This window comes from Mustela lutreola, chromosome 9 (assembly GCF_030435805.1).
Source record: "Mustela lutreola isolate mMusLut2 chromosome 9, mMusLut2.pri, whole genome shotgun sequence".
Taxonomy (NCBI): domain Eukaryota; kingdom Metazoa; phylum Chordata; class Mammalia; order Carnivora; family Mustelidae; genus Mustela; species Mustela lutreola.
This window is the reverse complement of record NC_081298.1, coordinates 126,821,598-126,835,845: the sequence shown is the minus strand read 5'-3', so window position 1 is coordinate 126,835,845 and position 14,248 is coordinate 126,821,598. Positions and strand designations below refer to the sequence as shown.

The window sequence follows — 14,248 nt, the reverse complement described above, 5'->3', positions numbered from 1 at the left end:
CGTCCGGGGCTCTCTGTCTGCTCGGGGCTCTCTGCTCCCCCTTCCCGCCGCCCGCCGAGGCTGCAGAGCAGCGGCATCACCCGGAGCGGGCGGAAGCCTCACCAGTGCGAGAGAAAGGAAGGAGGCTATTTTTAGCGCTGTGGCCAGGGTGTGAATGTCTGTAAAACTGAGCAAGGCCTGAAGCTGTCTTTGCACGATACAGGGGAGAAAATCTGTCGGTTTTTAAAGGTCAAAGGTAGGAAGGAAACTTGGGCCCCCCACCCCGGGGAGCACCCCACGTGCCGGCAAGAACGCCACCAGGTCACACACACAGGAGATTCGTGCTGTTTCTTTTCTCTTTTCGACCTCCCGGAAAGTTCCTGCTGCAGAGATGAGCCCGGGCCCGAGCGGAGTGATGAAGATGCCGGTTCATGCAGGGCTGTGCACGGGGGAGGCCCACGGGCAGCGGGCGGCCCCTCCCACTTCCCACAGGCTCCGGGCTCCCTTCTCCCTGCCAGGCGGTGAGGTCTGGCAGCCTGCAAGCCTGGTCCAGGTGTGCAGCCCGAGGATGGACAGGAATGTGCCTCTGGGGGAGGGCCTCGCCTTCCTCGCGTCAACGCCAGCTTGCCGCATGCCCCCTGTGCAGGACAGACGCGCTGTTACTCATGGGCACCACGGAGGGCCTGAGAGCCAATGCGAACATCTGCTGGGGACAAGACAATGTCCTGCGGTGGGGCTGTTGGGATGCTTACCTTTCAGCTCCGGAGATTTCAAAGAACTGATAACACTCATGCCCCTGATTAGGGAAAGAGGTATTCTCTTTTCTGGGGTACCTGGAGTTTTTGCAGTCGTTGCCGAGGTCAAGGGGTCAGGAAATGTTTCCAGGAAACAAGAATTGGGTTCAAAGGACAAGGTTTGAAAGGTAGTGCTTTCTGGGGAAGAAGGATCGTGACTGAGGAAGGCACCGAGCTTGGAGAGGTGCCTGTGAACACTGGGTGGAAGGGAAGACGGCCTTAGCCTCCGGTGGGAGGAGAGCAGAACCTAAGGGTCTGGGAAACTGCCTCCTGGGTTTTGACGCTTTTCATCTGATTCTACTACCAGCGAGTTTCTCGTAACTCCTGACAGGGTCAGAGGGACAGCATCAGGGGATGCTGCTCTGCGTCTACTTCTTGGCCCCAAGCTCCCAGGCCGAAGGCCTGCCTTTCCTCATCTGTGTGGAGAGGGTGGGCCAGATGGCTTGGATGTGCCTTTTACTTATCCCCAGTTCCTCTGTGCCTCAGGGAGAGGGGCTCTGGCAGGCTCCTGAGGGGCAAGTCAGCTCCTGACTCTCTCCTTGGCTGGGGCAGCCCAGGCCTGCTGTTGGGAAGGGCCTTGCCTGACTGTGCAGTGAGATTAGGTAGAGCCCTGCCCAAGCCCCGGAGGCCCTGGGCTTTCCAGGGCAGCGGGAGAATTTCTGCAGCTTGTGTGCTTCCCCTCCTAGCTCGCACAATCCCTGAGTCAGTGTGGGCTCAGAGGCAGCAGGCCCCACCGCGGGAGCAGAATAGAACCCCTCTAGGGCCTGGTGCCCACGGCGGGTTGGGGGGTGCGGGGCAGCGATCAGGAAAAGGCTGGGAGGGACTCCAGGGTGGGACTCCTCGGAAGGGCCCGGGGAAAGTTCCTTTTTCGGAATTGTGGGGCTGCTGCCCTGGCTCTTTGGCCTCCAAGATCTGTAATGGGGAAGGTGGCCTGACTCACACAGAAGTATAAGACGGGAGGGAAGGCAAGATTAACAAAAAGACGTCTCACGGCCAAACCAAGGACATCCTCGAAAGAACTCTTCCCCTGAACAGATTTGGTTGTCCAATTATTTTCATCCCTTCTTTCTAGTGAGCAGGCCCCAAAGCCACAATATCTCAGAACTGGGGGGAAAGAAGAGTTAAGGTCCTTAGATGGAAAGATGTGAAAGATGGGGCGCCTGGGTGGCTCAGTGGGTTAAGCCACTGCCTTCGGCTCAGGTCATGATCTCAGGGTCCTGGGATCGAGTCCCACATCGGGCTCTCTGCTCAGCGGGGAGCCTGCTTCCCTCTCTCTCTCTGCCTGCCTCTCCATCTACTTGTGATTTCTCTCTGTCAAATAAATAAATAAAATCTTTAAAAAAAAAAAAAAAAAAAGATGTGAAAGATGACTCCCTAAAGCAACGAGCACTGCCCCCTGGGGAGTCTGTGCTTGCATTAATCGTTTTAGGATGGAGGGTGCAGGTTGGCCAGCACTGCAGGGAGGGACTGGGGGGGTCGTTATGGAGGGAGGGGGATCCTGCAGGATGGAAATTCAGTCTGCGGTCAGGTAAGTGGCAGCTCACAGCTCTGAGTGTCGGACCCCCAGGGTGCTGGCAGTGGTTTGGACCCGTGGAGAGAAAGGACAGTGGCCGTGGGCCATCAGGAGCAAGGTGGCAGAGGTCCCACGGCCTGTTTCAGCCAGCAGGTCTTGGTCCGCCAGCTACATCTAGCCCCGGGCACCACCAAGTCATGCCTGAGGCCCAGGCCAGGCCCAGTGGAGCGCAAAATGGGTTAGAGCCTGGGAAGGAGGCCAAGAGGGTCTGATGGCGGGGCTGCAGCCAAGGGGAAAGGTGCAGCTGGGCTCTTTAAAGGGAAAACTTAACTTGAATCTTCACCCTTTAGGGTGGCTCTGGCTTGGACGGTGTGACCAGGGCAAGGAGGGGCCGAAAGCATAAGTTGCAAAGGGAGAGGGACCGTGACGAGAGAAAAGAACATGGTACTCACCTGCGCTTCCTCTCTGGCTCAGCAACTCTGCTAACCTGTACAGCACGGACACAAACAACACGAAGTCACACCTGGGGTCCCCTCACCAGCCCGTGTCTTCTCCCAGGGGACTGCACAGATCCAAGGGCTTTTGGACTCGCCTCTCCCCTCGCTGCCCCGGATGCTGACTTTTCCCTAGCAGGTATGGCAAAGTGCAGGGAGAGTCACGCTACCCACAGCCAGCAGCTGCTGCGAATATAAAACAGGCGTGGGGGCCATCTCTTGGGAGAAGGAGAACAATAGTACTAACATGGACATGAAGCCACCCTAAGTCTGGGGAGCGGTTATATCGGGGGGCATAGCCCATCCCTTGGTTCTGAAAGTGACGAAGGTGGGAAGGAATTAAATTTTGATATGGGCAGTATCTCCTGCCTGCAGGTATATCTGCTTGGGAATACTAAACCACTCCCGCTCACCCTGAAATCCTGAACACTGCCCGCACCCTCAAATGCCTGAGGAGTCACACAGGGCCACTGCCGTCAGACTACCAGATAGGCACCAGCACTCTCAGAGCATGCAAGCTGGATTTACAGCTCCCAACACCGTGGGTGGCAGGTTCTGGAGAGGCAATTCTGAAGGGCAGAGGAGCATAAGATGAGGCTCTGGAGGGGCTGAGATGAATTTTGGGCTCTGCAGTAATATGTTAGTCTGTTTCATCTATGTAGTCTTGGATACAAGTACTCGGCACTCCAGGTGTGCAGTGAGGGGCGGCAAAGTCAGAGGGGCACCCCAGGGGAGCAGAAACTTTCCCCAGGATGCAGCCAGACAGAGATCCAGGGGAGGGCAAAGAGGGGGCTGAGGCAAGGGTAAATGTGGTCAGGAAGTCCAGCTCGGTCACGAATTCTTCGAAAGTGCCCATTTGGTTCTTATGGTTTCTGCACTGAGCAGACTATGTCTGCCTGACAGGGTGCTGAGCAGGTTGTGTTGATGTGAGGTCAGCATGATTTCAACCCCGAAGCAGCAAACCACCGCTCTCTCTATGGCTGGTAGTTACTGTTCTCCGATGCCTTGGACACCAGTTGCCGCCATATTGGTCTACAGTAAGAGCAAATGCCCAGACCACAGCTGACGATCAGAAGGTCCATTCATAAAAACACTTGGGTTTACCCCTACCCACATACCCACTATGGTACAGCTACAAAAACATATCCTGGGACCTGTACAATGCCGAGAGTCAAACATTTGTTTAAAACCCTACCCATGTCTCACCCCGACTCTTAACACTCCCTCCGGACAGCACCTAAAGCCACAGAAACAGAAACTCAGGGGCTCTCACAGGTCTCACAGGGACAGACAGAAATGCTCATTTATGCACTGGAAGAGAGAGACGGAGAGACACGGAGAGCAGGAGGGAAAGAATGCTGGCAGGGAACACGGATGCAGACAGAGGCCCCTGAGACCAGGAGGCGTCAGGTGAGGGAAGCCATGCCCGATCTTCATGTGCTGCAAAGAATGTAGGGAGGCTGAGAGGAAGCTATGGGAAAAGCTACGGGGAAAGAAGGGTGAAACGAAGAGAGGCCAACGCAGCAGCTGTTACGTCTTCAGCCGAGAACATTCCACATGAACGCCAGGATCTGGCTGGGTCGTGCGTGTATGCGCGTGCGTGACCGGAGCACAAGCTGATGGAGTGTAAACTTAGCCCCGTGCATCTCCTCCCCTCTTTGCCTCTTGCACAACAACCCTCCTGCCTTCTTCCTGGTCCACTCGCAGCCCCGAAAGTCGGTCCTCTCTACCACGCCCTGTAGCCCTGCTACATATCTCCAGCATGGAGAGGAGCACCTCACTTCTGACGTTTTGGTGGCCATGCCAAATGGTCATTCTCCTCAATCCCTCGCAGTTACTGTCCACGGCCTCGCAGGCCTCGCTCTGACTCACTAGACAACCACGGCACCTGGACTAGGTCTCTCCTCCCCTCCCAGGCTCCTCCTCCAGGCTCCGAGTCCTGATGGGGCTCGGCTCTCTTACCCACGACAGCCCCCGCGGGCAGCGGTGCTACAGACCCTCATCCCCACGTGTTCTCCTTTCCCGTCACAGCTGCTTGGCTTGCAGCTCCCACTCAACTTCTTCCCACCCTTCCTTACGACTTTCCTGACCTGCCTAGTCTACCTGCCTCTCAGAAGAAAGCATGGGCGCTGGCATCAGCCGCCCGGGCAGAATCCTGGCTCTGCCCCCTACTCCTGTGCAGGTTCCTGTAACACCCAGAGACCTGTCTCGAATCTTTCCTCATGGGCGATGAATTCAGACCGAAGGAGTGAGCTCAGAGCAGAGCATCCAGCCGGGGCGGGGGGAGTGGGCACACCTTCCCCAGCCCAGCCTCCTCTGGCGGCTCCCACTCTCTCCAGGACAAAGCACTCCAGCACATCACCTGGCTTCTTTCCCTGTATTTGTTCATCTGATGATACCCTGTGCTTTGTGCCAGGCACCATTCTGGGCACTGGGGATACATCCTGAACAAGAGAGACCAAAATCTCCACCGTGTGGAGCTTACATTTTGGAGGAGTCCAGAAACAGACATTAATACTGGACAGATACAAGAGCTAGCTCTCAAACGTTCTGTGTTCAGCATATCACAGACACATGAAGATGAAGAGTACGTAGTGTGGCGTCAGAAAGACCCAGTTCAAAGAGCCTATTTTCTCACTTGTAAAATCGGGACATCATTATGTATCTCCGAGGGTTGTTAAGTATTAATTAGATAATACACGGACATCATTTAGCACAGCTCTTTGTACATAACAAGTTATTAAGCACGTTTTATGCACAATAAAACTAGGAAGGCATTACTCTTCTCTACTGATACCTTTCTTTATTGCTTTTAATTCTTCCGTTGAGGTCACAAAACCATTTAGCTATTCTGCCCACAATAATCTCTTCCTTTTCAGAAACCCTTCTCCTGTTTGTAATCACACACTCAGAGTTTGATGATTAACTTTTCCTGCCACTTCATTTTATCTCCTATTTATTTTGCATATCTCTGTCTTGCCTCCCTAACTATATTATAAACTCCTGGAGGCAAAGGGTCATGTCGTGTGCTTTCCTGGTATCTACTTCCTATGTCCAAACCCTCCATCATAGTGTTAGGAATCAGGAGGCTTTTGTGGATCGCCTGACGCCAGCCACCACCTCCTTGATGGTCAGTTGGGAAAAGCAGGCCGAAGGCCCTGTGGGGGCCTGGAAGCTTTGGGGAAACGGGCAGCAGGAAGAAAAGCAGAAACAGAAGGGGGGAGCGTTCCCTCAGGAGCGATGTAGCTCTGCCGCCCACTCCAGCTAGGGGTCCTGCGAGCTGCCTTTACCTCTGTCCTTCCCATTCTGCTGCTTCTCTTTTTCTTCCTCTGCACCTTCCTCTGCTGTGAAAACAAGTACAAGGCGGCCAGTGACCCTTCAGCACAGCACAAGCATAGGAGGAGGGTGAAGGGAATGACTTAGCAGGCTTGGGAAGAAGCCCTAGCTCAAGGCTCGGGGTCACAGGCCTCCAAGGGTGCAGACATGCACCTGGCCTGCCCCGTGCGCGGCGCACATGCTGGCGCTCTTCACCCACGAGCTCCGAGCCCCCGGGGCAGGGCAGGCTGAGAGGTCACCCGTCCTGCTGCGGGCTCTGTGGCTGGCTTCCCTGGTGACTGGGGTGGGGGTCTCTGCCTTTTCTCCATGCCTGCTTTCCCGAAGGTGACCACACCTACTAGGGATACACCTAACATGTTGCATCCCGGTTCAAGAAAGCAACTGTCAGAGTACATTAGTCAGGAGTAAGTAGTTTAACACCAGCTTCTGTTAAGAGAAGATAACCCAAAACCAGAAGTTTTAGCTGACAACAAACTTAGAGTGACTGGACAGCAAAGTGGCTGTATGGAAAGAGCTAATGCCCTCTCAGGTTGCTTTCCCAGGGCCCTTGCTCAGGGAGGTCACAGGTCACTGTGCTCCACAGGGAGCTGGTCCCCCGTCATAGCAAGAAGTATGCTCAGCTCTGGGAACTCATTTTGAATTGGGGCCTTGATGCTCTTGGTCACATCCTAACGTGGGCAAGAAAATGATGAAGTGAAAAGCACGTCACATTAAGAATGGCTGAAGGAACAGCAAACAGTCACCTGTAAGAGGAGATGGCTTGGGGACAGCCATGCTTCCTGTCATCAAATACTGGAAAGCCTAAATCAACAGCAACGGGAGGGCCTCAACTTACTCTGCATAGCGTCAGCCGATAGGACGAGGACAAACTGCTTACAGAAAGGCAAAGCTTGGCTCCCTGATAAGGAAGAACTTCACGGTGATGAGAGCGGGTCCTGAGTGAGCTCGCTGGAAATATTCCGAGGACTTTTATATTGGGCAGCTAGCTGATTAAATGACTTCTCGGATCTTTTCCAACCCTAAGATTCTATTACTTATGAAAATCGTTTTAAAAAGATAAGGAGGAGAAGCTTTGGTTATAAATAGTATGTGCACATGGTACGGAAAATATTTAAAGACAATCTGAGTATCTCACCTCATCCTAACACAAACCCCCAACAGTGAGAGTAAACATGTGTGGGCGCTGGGCGGGCCCCTTCCAGTCACCCAGAAACTGGCAGCCTCACACGTGAGGGGCATCTAGCTCTGCAGTTTGTGCGGGTACAGTGTCACGTGCAGACTGAGTCCACACCTACCTGTGGACTTCAGGGCTTGAGAGAGCAGAGCGTCAGTGAAAGGGGCCCTCGTGGGGCTGCGAACCTGACCTCCGGTCCTGTGTGGGCAGAAGGGCACTGTGGCAGCGAGAGCACAGCTGTGTGTCCTCTGCACCTGAGTTCTAGGACTGGCCTTTGCCCCTTCAAGATGCACAACTTCAGGCAATTGGTTTTCTGATAATCACTCACTGTCTTTCCAAAGAGGACTTGACAACGTGATCTCTAAGGTACTTTCTGAAAACATCACAGAACTGTGTTAAAACGATCCTTTCCTGCCACGAGAGACTGCCTATAACCTTTTACATTTTTGTGGGTGCTGTGTGTTTGATGGTGTCCAGTTATCTCTCCTCCTAGTGTGATGGGTTCATGAGCTACTGATCTTGGCCAAATCTAGTAAGTGTTCGGGAGGCACAGTGTGATTAACTTCCACAGCCTGAAATTCCTTCTAAAAGTTGGATTTCTGGCACCTGTGGGAAACTATATTATGGAAGGGACTTTCTAATCACCTGTGAAGTCATCTCGAAGGCAGTCACCTCTTCTACTTGTGTGTTTGTGGGGAGGGTGGTGCTTCTGACAAGGACTGAGAAATGGAAGGGGCGCCTGGGTGGCTTAGTCATTGAGTATCTACCTTCCGCTCAGGTCATGATCCCAGACTCCTGGGATGGAGCCCTGTACCAGGCTTCCTGCTCGGCAGGAAGTCTGCTTCTCCCTCTCCCCCTGCTTGTGTTCCTTCTCTTGCTGTCCCTCTCTGCCAAATAAATAAATCTAAAAAAAAAAAAAAAAAAAAAGGATTGAGAAATGGTACCAGAACAGAGACAGCATCCCCTTCACACTCCCTGCAAGGGAGAACCAGCATCTTATCTTAACTGCCTTGGAAAAACCAACCCAGGCCATGCACTTACTCTCTTCTAAGTGGAAATCAGCAGGTGTGAGGGGGAACCACGGGCCAGCCATAGGTATATGCTTCCTCCTTCAAAGGTCTGAGGACATACCCGAGGCTTCCCCGCCCTCAGAGCGGGGACTGATGATTTCAGTGGTTGTGTTTGAACAGCCCATGGAAAACCTGCTTTACATTTTTATTTAATAGCCTTGTTAAGCGACTCCAAGGTATTTAAAGGCACTATATTAGCTGAAAAGAAATAACAGAGGGCCATGGGTATACTCAGGGAGGGAACCTGTCTGTCTAATAGGGAACATGGGAATCTGACCACTGTAAACAAATTAGTAAACATCTGGCAATTACAAAGCTAAGGGAGTCATGGGGATTCTTGACAATATGACGATAGGAGAACTGCCTTTTATGATTTCTCTTTTTCCTGGGTTTTACATAAAGGGAAAAATACGGTGAGGGTCTCCGGACAGTCACTGGAAGAGCTAAGCGCGGGAGGGGCGAGGAAGGAGCCGCACGGACCACCGAACAGAGGGCGAAGAGCGACAGACGCAAGTGACAGCTTCAGTGAGACCAGAGCCTAGTCACCGACAAAGGAGAGAAGAGGGTTTCAAGATCAAGTCAAATGGGAGAGAGCAGAAAGGCAGCTGGAGAACGTCCAGAAGCTTTTGTGGCCGATTCGGTCCGGTCATCCAGGGAAGCTTCCGCGTGAGGCTGCGAGCAGCACTGGGGAAAGAGCGGCTGTGGCCGGCGCGCGGAGTGGGGGTCGCGGGTCGAAGGTCGTGGGGGGGGGGTGTGGGGGGGCTGGGCCGCGCTCGTGCTACAGGGCGGAGCCTGCAGAGAAACAGACCGTGAGCGTGTGCGTGACCGCGAGCGGGGCAGGCGCGGTCCGCGGGAGGCGTCGGGGCGCTCCTGGAAGGCGGAAAGACCCAGCGGTGAGCGCAAGCGGAGCGGCTGCCGGCGAACGTTCGAGCACGCGGGTGCAAGTGAGGAGGGCGCGGGGACGCGAGGGGGCGCGGGAGGCCGGGCGGGAGCTCTGGGCTTCACCTGAGTGGAGCTCCTTCACCAGGGACGACATGGTGTTGGTGATGGAGTCCGCGGCCACCAGCAGGTCATTGCGGAGGTTTCTCCTCGTACCTGAGGGCAGTCAGAGCAGACGGCGGGGCCGCGTGAGGCCCCCGAGGCCTCGTCCTCCTCCCTCTTCTCTCCCTGAACAGCGGGACCCTGTGGGCTGCGCGCTTCCCGGCCGCAGCCCGGAGACTTGGCTTCCAGAACCGACAGCGCTGGGAGAGTGGGCTGGGGGGGCCCGAGGCAGGACTGGACTCTGCGGGGCTCCACGAGCCAGTTCCGTCTCCGCCCAGAGGACGCTCGCTCAGCCGCCGCGGCCTCCCCGCCTCCGTGACACGGCGGCCGCCGGACTGGTCACACGGGTGGCCGCATGGTCCTGTGGGCAGTCCCACTCTATCTCCTTTTACTCGCTCTCCAGATTTCCAGGCAAAGCACGACTTCGGGAACTGTTCCATCCGATTCCTCCAGAGCAGGCGGCAAAACCCAAAGGACAAGTCACGTCCCCAAAACCCGGGGTGGGGGGGGAAGGCACGGAAGCCACGGAGGCCTGGTCTTCACAAACACAGAGCCTGCAGCACCCGCCGCCGGGACAGCAGCCCGTCTGATGACGAGGGACCAGCACCTGACTCTACACCGTATGTGAAAGTCTGATCACTGCAAGTTACCCACGCAAAAGAAAAGAGACTGGAACAATCTCGGTGGGGATCTTGTTGGTGCTGCCAGACCCCTCTAGCTCTCCACTGTATCCTGCCCCCAAAGCTCACCTTGGGCAAAGGCCTCCTGCAGGTCTCCCCCGACTCCGCTCAGTGGGTCCTGCGGGCAGTGCGTGGGGGTGGAGCCGGCAGACGTGGAGCGCACCGGCATGGGCATCGGGCGGCCGCCTCCGTGCGTGGGCGACGTGTGCGGTGACCCTGTGGCCTGAGCCTGGGAGAATCAGAGAGATGCAACATGTTATCTCAGGCAGCTTCCCTCTGTGAGGAAGGGGAAAGGCCTTTCTCTCAATCAGTCTAAGCCCAGTGACACAGCGGCAGTTCAGTGGGGGCAGTGCCCTGCAGGATCACCTTTGAAAGGACGGAGTCAGGCTGCCTCCAGGACTGCGGAGAGGAAGAAAAGGAAAAAAAGAAAGGAAGGTGGGGAGGGAGAAGGAGACAGAATACCATCAGACTGGACTAAAAGTGGGAGGGAAAGTAGAGGCTAGCGCGGGGGTGGGAGGGGTGACTTGCAGGTACACTGAGCACAGTAGCAGGTCCAGGATCTGAGCGGGGTTGGGCCATGCAGTTGAGAAATGATACACAAACATCTTCCTTTTCTTTTTTTTTTGCAAACACACTTATGTACATTATCTCATTTGACCCTCACAACAACTTGTGAATAGAAAGGGCGTACATTTTGGTACCCATTTTATAGAAGAAAAACACAATGAAAAGAGTAAGAGCTTTGTGTCAAGCAACACAGCTCATGGAGATGTGGGAATAACTCCATCTCCTCCACAGGTAATGACGTGCACTCTGAACCCCTGTAGCCCCCAGACTGCTGCAACCATGTGCCCAAGAATGTGTCAGGAGCTTGGCCACAGGGTGCATCCCAGGGGCCGGGTCACTGCACTTATCAAACGCACAGTGAAGCCTTTCAGAGCATTCCATGAGGACTAAGGGAGAAGGGACACATATTTAGTGGAAAGTGAACTTTCCTTGTGAAGGCTCTTACAGTTTTGGAGAAAGCTTAGAGTCATGGGATAACACTGGAAGATTCTAGTTAAAGGGAGCACCCTGAGATTTGGGCCCTGCTGCCGTTCAGAGCAAGGGAAACTGGGTGTGGTGTACAGTGGATTTTCTGTGGAAATGAAACTGGGAAAACATAAGCCAAAGTGTGCAAATGAGTTAAATGAGTTAAACAAAGAGCTTTATCTTTTGGGGTTCTAGCTCAGAAACTCCCCACACAACAGTATCTGCCCCAAGTGTGCTGACAGCTTATCTGCACAAAGCCTTACCTCAATGCTTCAGCCAGTGTGGGCGCTGCACTCACCAGAAATGATTTGTTCTCCATGACTCTTAACTTTGATTTGCAGGAGTACATGTATGTATATTTTGAGAAATTTAAAATATATAGGAAGATTAAAAAGTCTAATAAAGCACCCCCATTGATAATTGCTCATATTTTGTCAAGGTCAACCTAAAAATATTGCAGATAAGTGTGAAGACCCTTTTGACCACCAGTCCTGTCCAATCCCAGTCCCTCCTCTCACTGGAGGCAATGATTATCAAATATTTTGGGGTGAGTTTTTTTTTAACCTGTGTGTACATATATAACTACAAATAATATATGATATTCATGCTTTTAAATTTTCATGAATGGTATCATACCGTGCATATCATTTTGTAATTTGTTTTCATCACTTAATATACTTTCTGAGATCTTCCCATGATACAAATGACAGGAACTTTGACACTTACCTCACATTATATACCAAAACTAACTCAAAAGGGACATACCAAATATAGGAACTAACCCATAAAAACTCTTAGAAGAAAAGATTAGGTGACAGCTTTTTAGATATGACACATAAAGTACAAGCTACAAAAGAAAATAATAAACTGGATTTCATCAAAATTGAAAATTTTTTCAAAGGACACCTTAGGAAGGTAAAAAAACTCAAAGAATGGGAGCACATTTTTGCAAATCATCTATCAGATGAGGGGCTTGTATCTAGAATATGGGAAGAACTCTTAACACTCAATAATAAAAGGATAAGTAACCTAATAAAAATGGACAAAGGGCCTGAAAAGATGTTTCTCCAAAGAAGACATACAAATGTCCAATAAGCACATGAAAAAAAATGCTTGACTACATGAACCATCAGAGAGATGCAAATCAAAACCACAATGAAACATCACTTCACACCCACTCGGATGGCTACAATAAAAAGACAGATAATAACAAGTGTAGACAAGGATGTGGAACATCCTTGCATGCTTGCATGCTGCTGGTAGGAACAGAAAATGGTGCATTCCTGTTGCTTTAGAAAGCAGTCTGGCAGTTCCTCAGCAAAATTAAACATGGAGTGCTATTCAACCCAGCAATTCCACTTCTACGTGTACATACCCGAAAATATAGGTCTACACAAAAATTTGTACACAAGTGTTCATAGCAGCATTACCTGTAACAGTTGACAAGTGGAAACAATCCAAGGGCCCATCAACGGATGAATGATTTAAATAAAAATGCTCGAAACAGTTGACCCTTGAACAACATGGATTTGAACTGCACAGTCCACTTAAATGTGGATTTTATAAAGAAATACAGCCCAGCCCTGTATATGTATTTTCTTTATGATTTTCTTCAACATTTTTTCTTCTCTGGCTCACTTTATTGTAAGAATATATATAATACATATGACACAAAATATGTATTAATGGACTATTTTATGGGTAAGGCTTCTGGTCAAGAGTAGGCTATTAGTAATTAAGTTTAGGGGGAGTCAAGAGTTAGAGACAGATTTCTGACTGTGCAGGAGGTCAGTACCCCTCATATCCCCACCACTGTCCAAGGGTCAGCCAAATAGGATTTGGTACATAAAGGAATGAAGTACAATGCACGCTACAAAATGGACAAAACCTGAAGAGATTATACTAAATGAAATAAGCCAGTTACAAAAGACCGAATATTGTTTGATTACATTTATATGAAATGTCTACAATAGGAAAATCTATAGAGACAGAAAGTAGAGTAGTGGTTGCTTGGGGATAGGGGCCTGGGAGAAATGAGGAGTGAGTACTAACGGGTATGGGATTCTTTCAGAGGGCGATGAAATGTTCTAAAGTTGACTGTGGTGATCGTTGCACAATTCTGTGAATATAGTAAAAACAACTGTATTTTAGGCTTCAAAATGGTCAATTGTATATAGTATGTGAACTATATCTCAGTAAAACTGTTATTAAAAAGATACCACTAAGAAAAATAAAAAGATAAGTCATAGACTGGAAAAACACATTTATAAATTATATCTGATAAAATTGTGGGTCTTTGTAATAATTTTTTTTAAATTTGATACCAAAAAGCAAAGGAAACGAAACAAAAAATAAACAAGTGGGACTACATCAGAAGGGAAAAGTTTCTGTATAGCGAGGAAACCATCAACGAAATGAAAAGCAACCTGCCAAATGGGACAAAATAGCACCTATAATAAGCAGTTAACATCCAAAATATATAATGAATTCATACAACCCAACAGCAAAAACCGACAACAAAAAAACCCAATCTAATTTAAAAGATGGATGGAGAAGGGGCTCTTGGGTGGCTCAGTAGGTTAAGCATCTGCCTTTAGCTCAGATCATGATCCCAGGGTCCTGGGATCGAGCCCCACATTGGGTTCCCTATTCAGTGAGGAGCCTGCTTCTCTCTCTCCCACTCACCCTGCTTGTGCTCAACCTCTGTCAAATAAAGAAATAAAATCTTAAAAAATAATGGACAGAGGAACCAGGCATTTCCCCAAAGTTATACAAATGGCCAACATGTATATGAAAAGGTGCTCAAAAGTCATGAATTATCAGGGAAACATAAATCAAAACCACAATGAGATATCACTTTACACCTGTGAGGATGTTATCAAAATGATAAGAGATACACACTGGTGAAGATATGCAGAAAAGGGAACCCTGTGTACTACTGGTGGGAAGGTAACCTGGGGCAGTCACTACAAAAAACAGTATAGAAGTTCTTCAAAAGATTAAAAGAAAATGAAAACAGGATCTAGAAGAAATATCTGCATTCCCACGTTCACTGCAGCACTATTCACAGTAGCTAAGATGTGGAAACAGTCTAAGGGTCCATCCCAGATAAATGGCCAAACAAGAGGTGGCATA

The 14,248-nt window shown here is 50.8% G+C and overlaps 1 protein-coding gene across 14 annotated transcripts in view; it reads right to left on the bottom strand.

The window, feature by feature from the left end:
* Positions 1-312: 312 nt before the first annotated feature.
* The window catches only part of DTNB (dystrobrevin beta), a 236,291-nt gene continuing 222,355 nt past the window's right edge, over positions 313-14,248 (bottom strand). For 6 of the 14 annotated variants that reach the window (XM_059132459.1, XM_059132466.1, XM_059132453.1 and 3 more), the window contains 5 exons: positions 10,151-10,310; positions 9,366-9,455; positions 8,058-8,194; positions 2,739-2,773; positions 313-617 (listed from right to left, as the gene is read on the bottom strand). In XM_059132459.1, the coding sequence (XP_058988442.1) occupies positions 8,070-8,194; positions 9,366-9,455; positions 10,151-10,310 (375 nt within the window). In that variant the 3' untranslated portion in view covers positions 313-617; positions 2,739-2,773; positions 8,058-8,069. Of the gene's footprint in view, positions 618-2,738; positions 2,774-6,070; positions 6,125-8,057; positions 8,195-8,481; positions 8,899-9,365; positions 9,456-10,150; positions 10,311-14,248 lie in introns of those variants that run through there. The other 8 variants (XM_059132463.1, XM_059132457.1, XM_059132464.1 and 5 more) reach the window with 5 other exon arrangements.